At 37.5% G+C, this 12,935-nt stretch overlaps 1 protein-coding gene across 3 annotated transcripts; it reads right to left on the bottom strand.

The window, feature by feature from the left end:
* Positions 1 to 37: 37 nt before the first annotated feature.
* On the bottom strand, positions 38 to 11,528 carry LOC137960461 (alpha-1,2-mannosyltransferase ALG9). 3 transcript variants are annotated; one of them, XM_068808100.1, is made up of 10 exons: positions 11,111 to 11,528; positions 3,553 to 3,640; positions 3,270 to 3,429; positions 2,942 to 3,165; positions 2,539 to 2,834; positions 2,040 to 2,151; positions 1,811 to 1,949; positions 1,443 to 1,639; positions 573 to 662; positions 38 to 484 (listed from the first exon to the last, which is right to left on the bottom strand). In XM_068808100.1, exons 1-10 carry the CDS (start codon positions 11,374 to 11,376, stop codon positions 353 to 355), a joined length of 1,704 nt encoding a protein of 567 aa, XP_068664201.1. In that variant the 5' UTR covers positions 11,377 to 11,528; the 3' UTR covers positions 38 to 352. The 3 variants fall into 3 exon arrangements, with proteins under 3 accessions (XP_068664201.1, XP_068664213.1, XP_068664205.1); XM_068808112.1 differs by having other exon boundaries at positions 2,623 to 2,834; XM_068808104.1 differs by lacking the exon at positions 3,553 to 3,640 and having other exon boundaries at positions 3,270 to 3,448.
* Positions 11,529 to 12,935: the final 1,407 nt, after the last annotated feature.

Below are 12,935 nucleotides of genomic sequence, written 5' to 3'. Positions count from 1 at the left end.
AAGTAAGTTTGAAGATTTTTCATTGGAGGCACATGTGGACAAGGGCAAAGGATATGATTTTCAATTATCCCAGAAAAACCACATAATTACAGAGTTACTACTATAACCGAGGTTTTCTCTACCTCGTTAAGCGCCAGAATTGCTGCTGTTATGTGTGGCAAATTGAAAATTCTCCTTGCTTGAGACCATAATTTCTCCCAAAATAAGATTACTATGAACTATCCTCACAAGATTTCAGGACATGATAAAAATCACTTGTACAAACCTTGTTAACCCACCACAACCTCCTAATGGCCTGTACGGAGGCTCATTGCATGCTCTTTGGGAAGTAACAAGCAGGCATAGCCCCATATTACTTGGGTATTCTCTTCTGCAATTTGTACAAGCCAAATACATTCTTCTGCATCCAATAGTTTGGGATGAAAAAGGCTCGATGGAAAGGGGGCGAGAGTTCCCTATCCAGATAATGCAACGCAGAAACAGCCTGAAAATTAGAGAAGCCAAAATGGTCATCCCAGATGGTAAAGTAAAATAAGAACCAATTAAAAATGGATCTGAAGAACATTTGCTACCTCCCAAGTTGACAGGTCCCTTCCACGAGAAGGGTATGGGCGAGCAAGATCCAATTCAACAAGAAAAGTACAGGCATCAAGATCCCTCAGCTGTGACATCAATCAAATAATGATGCTTAAAATCGATATTTAATATCCAAATCTATAAAAAAGCATAGCCACATTTCTGAATCGTGATTTAGAAAGAATTGTTCAGAAAATTTTACAGGTTATAAAGAAAATATCAAGGATAAACTACAATGGCCTCAATAATGATCCTTAAAATTGATAGTTGTTTGGATATCGAAATCCATACAAAAGCACAAGACCAAAGTCACATTTCCGAGTGGTTTGGCATAATTATTCAGAAAACTTCAACAGTTTCTTTAGGATATATCAGGATGCAAGGAAAATATCAAGGACAAACTACAATGGCCCAAATATTTTTTTCCTCATCATCACAATGATGGTCATGTCTAGTCTATGTTGAGGACACTACACAGATCTTTCCCCCATTCTAGTCTACCACCAGCAATCCCTTTCTAATTTTCCTGAGTTCTTTCCTCTTGACTTCTATCTTCATCTAGCTATTACCCATCCAACCAACACTGACCATCATACCCACGGATGCATTATTACAATCTTACTAAAAAATATTCACATTATATCTAGAATACTCTGGGTTATGATTTATTAGCAATAAACCCAAGTGACTTAGTAGATAATGAAATTTATTAACATCCTAAGGCCTTCATATTGACAAACACCATCCCCTATTTGGCTCACAATTGTATTAAAATTATGAGAAAGATGCATGAATAGTGATTAAGAGAAAGCTGTGACAATGCTAATGCAAAGGAAAATTGGATAGCCAAGAGACAAGAACTTTACATATTGCTCTTCAGAAGCCTTATTTTTATTGTTGAAGTAAGGTGGAGCTGCTGCTGTCCCACCCAAGGTGGAGTTGAATGGAAATGGCAGTAGTCCTCGGAATCCATCATCTATCCATCGAACTTCACGAACATAAGATGGGACGAAAAAGGATGAGGGGTAGCGGTGCCATTCACTTCCAACACACACCACAGATCCTAGAACATAACATACATGAACCAATCAAAGTTCTATATCTTTCATATGGTGGGCGATCTCAAAGAAGGGGGCAGAGAGGAGAGAGAGAGAAAGAGAGAGTTGTTAGAACATATTTGCATATTTGCATAGACATGTCCCACACAAAGAAACAAAAGAAAAGAGGTAATCACCTATTCCATCTTCCTCATGATGCTCCAAATGTTTGTATATCTGTAATGGTGCAGAGTATCCATTTAGGATAGAGAAAGTCCGAGCATGTGAGGCACATAAAATGAGACCAAGGGCAACAGGTCTCAAAAACTTGGCAACCTTTAAGACACAAAGATGGATACATTAGAAAGCAGCTCAAGATGAGGATTAAGTTGCTGCACTTCCAAGGCAAAGCAAACAATAGCTCACCTTTACAATGGGTGAATCATCAACTGCATACTTATCACGAAAAACATCAGGGAAGCTCTCAATCACAGCGGCTGCAGCTACACAGATAAGAGGATATATTGGGTACAGAAATCTGCAAAATGCAACAAACATAATTTAATGACATCATGACATCTTGAACTAGCTGCACAAAATTAGCAAACACATCAACTAAAAAAGCTACATCTAAAATCTTATTTATTTGCAATATCTATGTCTAACATTTATTGGCAGCAATATCTGTATCTAACATTTATTGGTGACGATTAATTAGCAAACTCTATATCTACTGTTTCCAGACAATTTAATGGTGATGCAATTTTAATGTGAATAAGCTTAAATTTTTCTTACTTCAGAATCCACAAAAAATTAAGTCATGTTGTCATGCTGTTCATAAGTATGTTCTTTACACCAAAAACAACTATTCTTCAAACAATACATTCAGTAATTGATCTAAACAACAAAAAAGTGCAATCTTTACCTTTCTTCTTTGTGGGGTTGCAGAGACATGAACAGCAGCCAAATATAAAGAGGTGATAGTACAACTAGAAGATCAGGGGCATACTTTTTTTTAGCAATGGGAAGAATTCCCAAGAATAGCCCAGCAAGAATAAAGCTAACATTGAAATTGTTAAATCCATTCCTCATATAAAACAGAACCCCTTCAGTCCCATACAAATGGCTCTCACCACCTCCCAGGACATTATACACGAGCAGATTAAATATGGATGATGTCCATCTTCCGTAGTAGTAACAGTCAGTAAATATAGACAGGACCTGTAGGGACAACATCCCAAGGTCATGTGTTATATGAAATCAATGACATACAAATAGATGGCAGTAACAAATGAACTATAAACAATGACACAAAAGACTTCACTTACAAGGATAACCAGAGATGTGACTATGCCTGTCAGGAACACTTGTTTTCTGGATGTTGCAGAAATTAAGGAGTAAAGTGTCACCGGTAAAACAGCTAAAATTGAGAATGGCCAGCCCAGAAGGACTCCAACTGCTGCAACTGAAACAGCCAGGGCCGGTTTCTCAAGAAGAAATAAAGCTGATGAGAGGGAGACGGAATACATTGAGAATGAACTGGGCAAGAAACCTGGTAAAACATATAAAAAAAAGTAAGTAAAACAAAATAGGTTGTGTAATACACCAACAAGTTTACTTCCTGGTAACGGATAATAATAGGAATATTTGACTTACTCGTACTAGCAAAAAAACAACCACTAGATAAGCAAAGCATTGCCAATGCATAAGATGCCAGTCGCTTTCCATACTTCCTCGAAAGGGCTACCACTAGAACTGTCTCGGTTATTGCTGATATAAGGCCAAGATAGAGTCTCACAGAGTAAAATACTCTAAACTGAGACAATGTGTTGTTGCTGTAAGTAAGGGGATTGCACAAACAAAAGCTATGAAATAATCAAATTATATGAACTGCGAAAAAATTGCAGATATTCTATGACATGAATCATTAAATTCTGACCTTTTCCTCCTGAAACAACCAGGAAGCTGGTCCAGCTACCACCTTGTGAAAAAGAATGTAAAGATATGACCGCAGGGCAAATGCAGAGCTGCAATACTTGCACTCACAGTGTGAACAAGTGAATTTTTAAGGAAAAGAACTGTACTTCATTGAGAGCATATGGCAAACTAAAAACACGAATACAAACACACACACAAAGACTTTCAAGTGCTCAAGGGAGAGTCTATAGGCGATGGGGCTTTATCTTGTTTGCAGAATCTAGAAATTTTGACAGTCATTTTCTGTGAAGTTTATGCACACTTGATAAACAAACTCTGAAATTGGCTTTAACATTGCAAGAAAGTCAATTTAATTAAATCAGATTTCTATTATTTGATCTAGTTTTCTAGGTTTTCTCTTCTTGTTGTCATCATCAACTCCTAGTCTCAACTATGTCAGGGTTGACCATACAAATCCTTGACCGGTAACACAATTCCATAATCGTCTGTGGGATTCAGCATTTGAAAACCTGATTCATATTGTACCATGTGAGAAATGTTTAAGAGACTCGCCACCTTTTATAGATCACAATGATTTGCATATCCATGCATGATATGAGAAACAGGTTAAGTTTGGAACTTTCTTTTTTTTTTGGAAATAATGGTGATTCATTAAAGCAAGAGCTCAAACTCCAAGGGGCAGGAAGTCCCCTAAGAAAATCAGATCTGGAAACTCCATATTTAGCTAATTCATCTACGATAGAATTTATTGATCTTACAACGTGAACACAGCTAATAACCCAATCTTTACAAAGATTAATAATCTCTTCAAAATAATATCAAAGATGCCATGCTGATATAGAGGAGCCGTTGCACCACGAGATAAAGGTATTTTAGCCCCTTAACTAATAGCAATATAAATATGACTTAAATGCACGGGTAGCTATGTGATTGTGGATGTCTGAAGAGAGTTACTTAATGAAAGAGGGATCAATCTGTAACTCAAATCTAATCCTACTGCTCTCATTACCTCTCTCTCTTATTCTTCATTTCCGTTCTTAATCTCTCTTTACTGCTTTTTATCCCTATTTTCCTCTTTAATACTCTATATAAACTTCAGATTTCACATAGAATGACAGCAGGGGAGCATCTCCTGGTCTGTACCAAGAGGCCCGCCAGACGCTCTCTTTGGTTGAGTCTCTTTACATCTGGGCTAAGATCGAAGGGAGACAAAATACCATGAAAATGGTTCCTAAAGGTAAGTAAACTGTTGCTTCTTTCTACAAGTTCCTCCTCGTTCCCCTTGTGCTGGGGAGATCCTGATGCTCCCTTGATGGGCAGCAAAGGCTCTTCCAAATGCTTTTTCCAACAAGTGCTATAAGGTCACAGAATCCTACTCTTGACGAGCTTTCGCAAAGTAGAATGCAACCTTTGGACACTCTCTATTAGCTTTATGGGCAAGAAAATGAATCAACAGCACATTTGCCTGTTCACTGTCCCTTCCGTTCCCAGGCTTGGGGTCTATGATGAGCGACTTCAGTTTTCTCCAAGAATATGATCTCCTAGTTACAAAGGATCTCTAGCTGCCTCTTGAGAAGGGCAAGCTAATATGGAGATCAATCTTATCTGTCCATTGGGGACATTTGGACTGAAAAAAACTACAGCTTTTGTAACAACCATAAAAGGTCCATTCGGGTCCCATAAAGGAAGTCACTCATCATTTCCTTGCTTACGCTATTCTATCCTAGAGCTTAGAGGTGTCCTCATGCTGTTATTCATGGCAATTGGAAGGACTCAATCCTCCTCTTCTACTATTTCGGTCCTCAATGAGTTGATGACCCTCCCAACGTCTCCTGAGTCCACCAAGGGTGTAAGGACACACAACCATTATGGTGGGTTGTTTCTCTATGATAGAACCCTTGTTTGAAAAGGTTCTATCTTCTTTCAACCAAGAGTTAGGAAAGAGTGCAAGAGGGAGATTCAGAGGGCTAGAAGTAGAGAGAAGGGTAGATCAGGAGGAGAAGAGAAAAGTAGACAAGAGAGAGAGAGAGAGAGGAAAGAGGAGAAGAAAGAGAATGGCTTGCGAGGAGAGGAAAAACGAGGAAAAAATAAATGTTTAGGCTTTTTTTTGGCTGAATTGCCCTAGCCAAACTAATCTCATTATAGTTTAGTTTTTACATTCAAAAGAAAAGATAAACTCCTAGGACTCAAACTCTACCTCTTGTTTTGGAAACTCTATCTAGGATTCTTAATACTTCCTAGCTTGGAAATTTATCTAAGACTCTTTTTGAATTGTCAAAATAAATTACAAAAATTCCCTAAAGTGGCACCCCCTAGGACTTTCTAAAAATAAATGGCACACCCAAAACATACAATTTGTAATCCTCCCCTTGCTTAGTTCACATGTGTTGCTATGTTAAAGTTACAAAAAAATGAATTCTATCATTCCACCCCTCTTGGAAGATCAACTTTGTCCTCAAGGTAGAAGAATTGGGAAACTATTGTAAGAATCTGTTGTCAAGCTCACAAGTTGCTTCTTCAATCTGGCCAGACTCCACTTCTTGGTGCTTCTTGTCATGCGGAATTTCCGTTCATTGTTTTGCTGACGTGAGATAGTGCTTCATGAGCTTGAGGTCTCGGTCTAACAAAGCTTCTTTTAGAGCAGCAACCTTTTGATTTTCCTTAGTCTGGCGGAATGTAAAGAATTGTTTAGACATGTAGGCCAATTGAGTAATGTCATCCTTGACTTTGTACTTAGGGAAGTCAAACCTAACCATCCTTGGTTGTAAAGAGTAAGAACACGAAGGAATTGGTCAATGAAGGCTGGTTGTATTGAGTGTGAGGGCAGTGATAGATAAGTGGTGCATGAGGGTTAGGGTTTGTGGAGTGAGTCAAGTTGGGGTTGATTTGGGAGATAGGGCAGTAATGTGGGTGGGAATTGACATGGGAGTGGGTGGTTGGAAATTAGAGTGTAGTATGGTGGTGCATGGGCTAATGGGGTGTTTCATGATTGTAGAAGTGGGAAACAAGATTTGGTTGGCAAGGATAGGGAGTGGCTGAGACGGATGAAAAATATGAGGAAGTTGGGTGAGAGGCTGAGAGAGAAGCTTGGCTTGGTAGGAAGGTGGGTTGAGGATGGTGAGTAGGGTTGGTTGGCAGAAGGTGAGTTGAGGTGAAAAGTCTATTGCAAAGACTAGCCTGGAGGAAGCTTCTTTATAGGAGGCCGATGAAAGAGGGAAGAAGATCATGAGATTTTGTTTCCATGCATGAATCCATCCAAAGTGTTAGTTTTCAACTTGGGTTGTCAAAGAAGAGAGCTTTATCCTTATAGTTGATATTTTCTCTCACAAAGTTGACATGTTTAATAGCTGAGCTCGAATTACAGCTAGATCGCCATTGCTAGGGTCAACAATATCTTCTATGTCTTTGTCCATGCTTCTTGTGATCACCATGTTTAGAAAAGGACTCATAGAAGGTCTGCTCTCATACCACTTTGATAGAATACTTCTTTGAAAAGGTCCTATCTTCTTCAGCCAAGTGTAAGGAATGAGTAAAAGAGGGAGATTTTTAGAGGCCTGAAAGTAGATAGAATGGTAGATCAAAAGGAGAAGAAAAAAGTAGAATGAGAGAGAAAGAGAGAGAGAGAGAGAGAGAGAGAGGAACAAGGAGGGAAAACATAAAAGGGTTAAGCTTTTTTGACTAATTTGCCCTAACCCAGCTCCTCTATTCATAGTTTAGTTTTTACATTCAAAAGAATAGATAAAACTCCTACTAGGACTCTTTCTAAAACTTGCAACTAGAGCTCAAACTTTGTCTCTTATTTAGGAACTCTATCTAGGACTCTTAATAAGTTTTTCACCATATCTCGACTTCCTAGCTTGATAACTTATCTAAGACTCTTTTTGAATTGTCAAAATAAATTATAAAAACACCCCTAAAGTGGTGCCACCTAGAACTTTCTACAAATAAATGGCACCCCCAAAACTTGCCATTTTTAACCTAACTTTGCTTAGTCCACATAACTGCTATTTAAAGTTGCAAAAAAAATTGAATTCTATCACTCTGCTATTCAGACCTCCTCGAAATTGCTAACTTCATGCAAGTCAAATCAGATATTTTTTAAACATTTCATAAGATTTTCACACATGTTAACTCACCTCTTCAAGATAGGATCGACTCCTAGATTCCTATAAATGGATATTTGCGGCATCTTCTCCTTTTCTTTGAGGAGACTCAAGATATTGTGTACTCTTGGTCACTTGGCTGCACATGTTCCCCTTCAGCCAATCAAGTTGTTTGTTGAAGAGCGAGTATGGAAGAGTCTTACATGACTCTCACAACAAGAAGTCTCATAGAGCCAAATTTAATATGGTGGTCTTACAAGAGTCTCATAGGAGGAGGTCTCATAGAAGAGACTTAGTTAAAAGTGTTTTAGTTATATTCAGTTGTTTAATTATTCTAGGACTTATCTTTTAGTGTTTAACTTTGGGTGTAATTGGAACAAAGGTAGTCTAATTATAATTGGACTCTACTACTTTCCACTATTATAAATAGAAGCTCATGTACTCAAATTACATCAAGCCAGTGAAGTTTTTTCTCTTTTCCAAAAATTCAACATGGTACCAAAGCAGGTTCTATGAGTTGACTCAGGCAACCCATAGAGATAATGCGATCCTTTTTTCTGGTTTATCATCTCCAGTAGTTTAGGTTCGTATTCCACCTTTTTTTCTTCCTTACCTGTGCCAATACCCGTTGTTTCTTTGGCGTTTGCACCTTCACTTTCATATTGCAAATTATATATTGATGGAAAGATCTTTGAGTCTACTTTCCAAATCAAAAAGAATTTTTGCAATCGAAGTTTTATACACAGAGAAATCGATATTTGAAGCATCAAAAGTCAGACAATAACGGAGGTTCGAGCAACAACAAAAAACTTCAATTTTCGAGCCATTTTATGTCATCAACAACGAGACTTTATATGGATATTTACATGTCAAAAGAAAGATCTGCCAAAGAAGAAAGAGTACTCAGTTCGACCAAATTACATAGTCCAAAATCTATCAGATTCTTTCTATCAAATCAAGTATATTTTGTGAAGAAAAATGATACTTGAATGAAAGGTGTCAAAGTCTAGTTTCAGAAAGAGTAAATTTCATGTCAATATGATCTATCAATAAAGAGATATTCATATTGGAGTCGGCAAGGGTCAAGCTACAGAACGAAGTAAATCAGGAGGTCATAAAATATTCAAGAACGAAGTTTTTTATGTCAAATTAGGTATCAAATTAAAGCTCTTTGAATCTAGCTTCTTAAGAAAAAACCGTTTGTGATTCTAAGTTATATTTTGAGAGATATGGATATCAAAAGTGCCAAAGGTCAATTCTGCAGAAAATCTCTCCTTTTCCTATTTTCTCTCCTATTTTCTCTCCATGCATTGAGTTTCCTTTTCTTTTAGAAACCTAGTTTTTTAGCTAAATTTCTCTTCTAATCAAAGAGTTTTGGTCAAATTTAATTACACAATGATATGCTTGTTCAAGGTATGCAATATCATGTTTCGATATTGCTTTTAAGTTTCGTGTTTTCGTTACTTGGTTGTGTATCTTCCACATAGTCAACCCTGAAAAAATTTGGTCACCCCCCAAAAAAAAAGTTATCCTTGGTCAAATTTATTAAGTTCTACAGTTATATTTTCCCTTAGTTTTTTTGTTTTTTTTAAATGTCACATTCTAGATTCGTTTGGAAGTATGAGTATTGCATAGTCATCTCCTTCCGGTTAAAGTTATTTTCCTCTAGTATTTCTTTAGTTTATTATCTTGAATTTTGATCACTTTAGAGCAATGCCTAAACCCATTACCTAAAAAGTGTAGGAGTGTCCCCAACATCCAACATCCAACTCGAGTCAAGTCTTTTATTCTTCACCCAAGAGGTGATTTGTGTTTGAGCTACCCTTAAAAAGTAATCTTTTTGTTGTGCCCTAAAGTTGGGTCGTTTTTCCTCCTATAAAATTGAACAAAGTTTGTTTTAGACTAACCGTTTTGACTGGTGTATGGAGCTTTGTCATACAACTAGGAGTGATTTTCTTCTCCCATATTGTGTTTTGTCCAAACTGGTTCCCTATGTCCTTTTTATCCCCAGTTTGAGGGGGAGAAGTACAACAAAGTGGTATTTTGTTTCACATGTTGTGGTAATTTTTATGTGACCAAAATATTCATGAAAGGGGGGTAACAAAAGTTGAATTTTTTGCATCAATGAAGATTTTTTTTAGGAAAAGAAAATTGAAGACCAATAATTTTTTTTCCTTCCAAACTGAAGTTGTAAACTCCAGCTTGAGGGGGAGTGTTGAAGTGCGAGTATAGAAGAGTCTTACATGACTCTCATAGCAAAAAGTCTCACAAAGCTAGATTTAATATGGTGGAGTTTTACAGGAGTCTCTCAGGAGGAGGTCTCACACAAGAGTCTTCGTTAAAGATGTTTTAGTTATATTAATCTTCTATTTATGTTTGGTTATTCAATTGTTCTAGGACTTATCTTTTAGTATTTAACTTTAGGTATAACTGGGACAATGGTAGTTTAATTTTAATTGGACTCTACTATTTTTCTCTACTATAAATAGAGGCCCATGTACTCCAATTATATCAAGTCAGCGAAGTTTTTCTCTTTTCTAAAAATTTAACACTTTTGAGTCACATGCTAGAGCGTTATGGAATAGCAAGACCTCATCATCATCTGTCCTTGACACTATTGTTTTTTCCTTTTTCAGTTGATCAGTTACTATTTTAGTTCATCAGTTGTAACTTTATGAGAAAAATAGGACAGCAAAAACTGAAGTCGACCAGATTCTTTAGCTTGAGAATCTCTGTATTTTGTGGTTAATGAGAACTCATTGAAAAGAATAGAACTTGGAGAAGCTACAGCTCATATGCTGTGAGAGCTCAACGACACTACTGTTTTTCAGTTTCTGAACATTTCTGTACAGTTAAATTATAAGCAAAGTACACATCTTAATCAGAGAACCATTAGTGGACTTGACAGTAGTTTTGTTCAATACAGCGCATGGTATTATATGAATGGGAGTGATCCCATGCACCTTATCATACAAAACATAGCGACCATGGAAAGCCATAAAAGTTGAATGATCAGAACCATTATCTAAACCAAGAGACGAAAATAGGTAAGGTACGTAGATTTGAAAGCATTTAGGGTACTCGCCAGTGAGCAATAACTAGATAAGTTGGCCTCAACTGAGCCTGTAGTAAAATAGAAAATATGGAAGCTAACAAGTATCCTAATTCTGTCTGTATCACCTATTTTTGTCCCTATTTCAAATAGTTCCAGTTAAAACTTGTTTGGAATTGGATCGCACATATATGGCTATAAATATATTAACTACAGGCTGTAAGCTTTAATAGATTCAAACCCGGGCAGAGGCGGAGGCAAATGTAAAAGAAAGGATCGAATGCGTACAGCGGCAGCGATCATTTAATTACCCAACACATGTAATTCGATTTGCCATTTACCGTGTCAACTTGAGAACAAAATCCATGAGAAAGAAAGTAAAGAGGAAGGTAGATGGTTCCTACCTGTACTCCCAGGTCTGAAACCCGGATCCATAGAGTAGGTAATGGAGGGGCTCCCAATAATTAAAGACCTCGTCGCAGTCGTGAATGATGTTGGAAGTGGCGCTCATGTACCTTAACAACGCTAAGCACACGAAGGCCATCTTCCAGTTCAACCCGCTATCTCGCCCGCCATCGTCCGCTTTCTCGGGCTTGTCAAGCTTCGAGTAGGAGGACGAAGAGGAAGGCTCGGACGTTGGAGGGCGGCGCCGGCGTGTAGAGGAATCCATCTCCGCTCAGAAATGGGAAAAGCAAAACGAGCCTGCCCTGTGTTGGTACCAATGACTGGCGTCTCCGCTACTTTTTTAACTAAAGTCGGTCGCGCCTTCCTGGACGGCGAGCCTTTTCCAGTTTTCGGAGCGAAAAGGAAAAACGAGGACGAGGCCACTTTCCGGTTCATTGAGACTCGAGAGACGTCAGGAGCTTTAACAGAGTGCAAATGTGGGCCCGCTGAGATTCGTTATTTGTGCAACTCTGGACCGTTGATCTATCAATCGTGTTCAACGAGTATTCGCACGCTGCGTCGATTAGGGCAGGGTTAAGAATTAGTCATCTACGTAAAATACACAAGTATAAATATAATTACTAAATATTGTCAGAAAAATAAAATTCATTAAATTATATTGTAAATTTTTATTTAAATATTTAATATTTAATATTAAGATATTTATTAAAAAATAAATATAAAAAGAAGGAAGCTCAGTATCCTTCTCCAACCCATTCAAGAGTGCATAGGTGAATTGTGGTGATTTTGAATAGGTCACTTTTAAATCTAATATCTTTAGTCATGAAATATTATCCACTAAAAAAACAAAAAATCACCGTTTGAAGAGTTTATGAGCCGAAGTTGAAGCTTCGAGAATCAATTATACTTGCTGAAATTTCAACACTTTTCTTTTTCTTTAACCGAGAGACTTGGAATCCTAAAACCATAGCTCTAGTACCATGTGGAATTTAGGATTCCATGGTGGAAGACCCCGATCAATGTAGAAGAAAAAGAGAGGATAAAAGAATAAGAGAAGACAAGGGAGAAGAGAGGAGAAAAAAGAGGAATGGTTGATAGAGAAAGAGAGAGAGAGTTCTTGGGAAAAGAGAAAATAGGCTAGGGACGAATTATGAAAAGAGGAAAGGCTTGATGTTCTACCCCATGTCTTGAAACTCTTATTTATAGTTGTGGGAAGAGGTTTACAATAACTACAATGCCTTTAGGGTTACAAGCTATATGAAAAAAAAAAAAACATAAGTGAACATACATCATCTTACACAATTACACCTTTATATCATCCTTATGAAGATCACTTTATTTACCCAATTTGCCACCTCTAGACGTGGGAGAGGAGTTCTCTCTCTTTTTACCCTTGGTGTCACCCTTCATGGGTGCTTTCTAACAAATTAAAACCCATTGAGTTGCTATTACATAAAATAGGTATTTATGATCGGTATATCTATTCATTTGTGTTTGTTTTGCTACATATGCCTATCCAAGAGGCTCTTGTCAAAGATTGAATTGTAAGCAAGTAAAGTTTGTTAGCATTTGTCAAGATTGACCCTCATCTCATTTGTTGGGTAAGAATTAACTAACAAAAAATCCTTTGCGGATCTAGGCCGAGTTGCTCAACTGGTTGTTGTATTCTTTGGGGGTTGAGGCTAGTAAACCTCATTGTTGCTATGTGACTTGTAAGTCCTTGTGTGGCAAGCGATGCTATAAATCCCTGTGCGAGTTTAGGGCAATGTGCCTAGTGAGCTATTACAAATCTCTTTGTGTGTCTAGGCTTATGTAACCTAATTA

This window comes from Aristolochia californica, unplaced genomic scaffold (assembly GCF_029961685.1).
Source record: "Aristolochia californica isolate CCGP_79_NKW_82.1479 unplaced genomic scaffold, dmAriCali1.0.hap1 SCAF_1, whole genome shotgun sequence".
In the NCBI taxonomy this organism is placed as follows: domain Eukaryota; kingdom Viridiplantae; phylum Streptophyta; class Magnoliopsida; order Piperales; family Aristolochiaceae; genus Aristolochia; species Aristolochia californica.
Note: the sequence above shows the minus strand (reverse complement) of the source record. Positions and strands in the feature narration are given on the sequence as shown.

Bases quoted from the DNA above. Each gene is read 5' to 3' on its own strand.
- LOC137960461 (XM_068808100.1), bottom strand. From the start codon at position 11,376: ATGGATTCCTCTACACGCCGGCGCCGCCCTCCAACGTCCGAGCCTTCC. The intron at 3,641-11,110 runs GTAGGAACCATC...CAAGTATTGCAG, and splicing joins TTTCAGACCTGGGAGTACAG to CTCTGCATTTGCCCTGCGGT. The intron at 2,835-2,941 runs GTAAGTGAAGTC...TTGTCCCTACAG, and splicing joins TCACATCTCTGGTTATCCTT to GTCCTGTCTATATTTACTGA.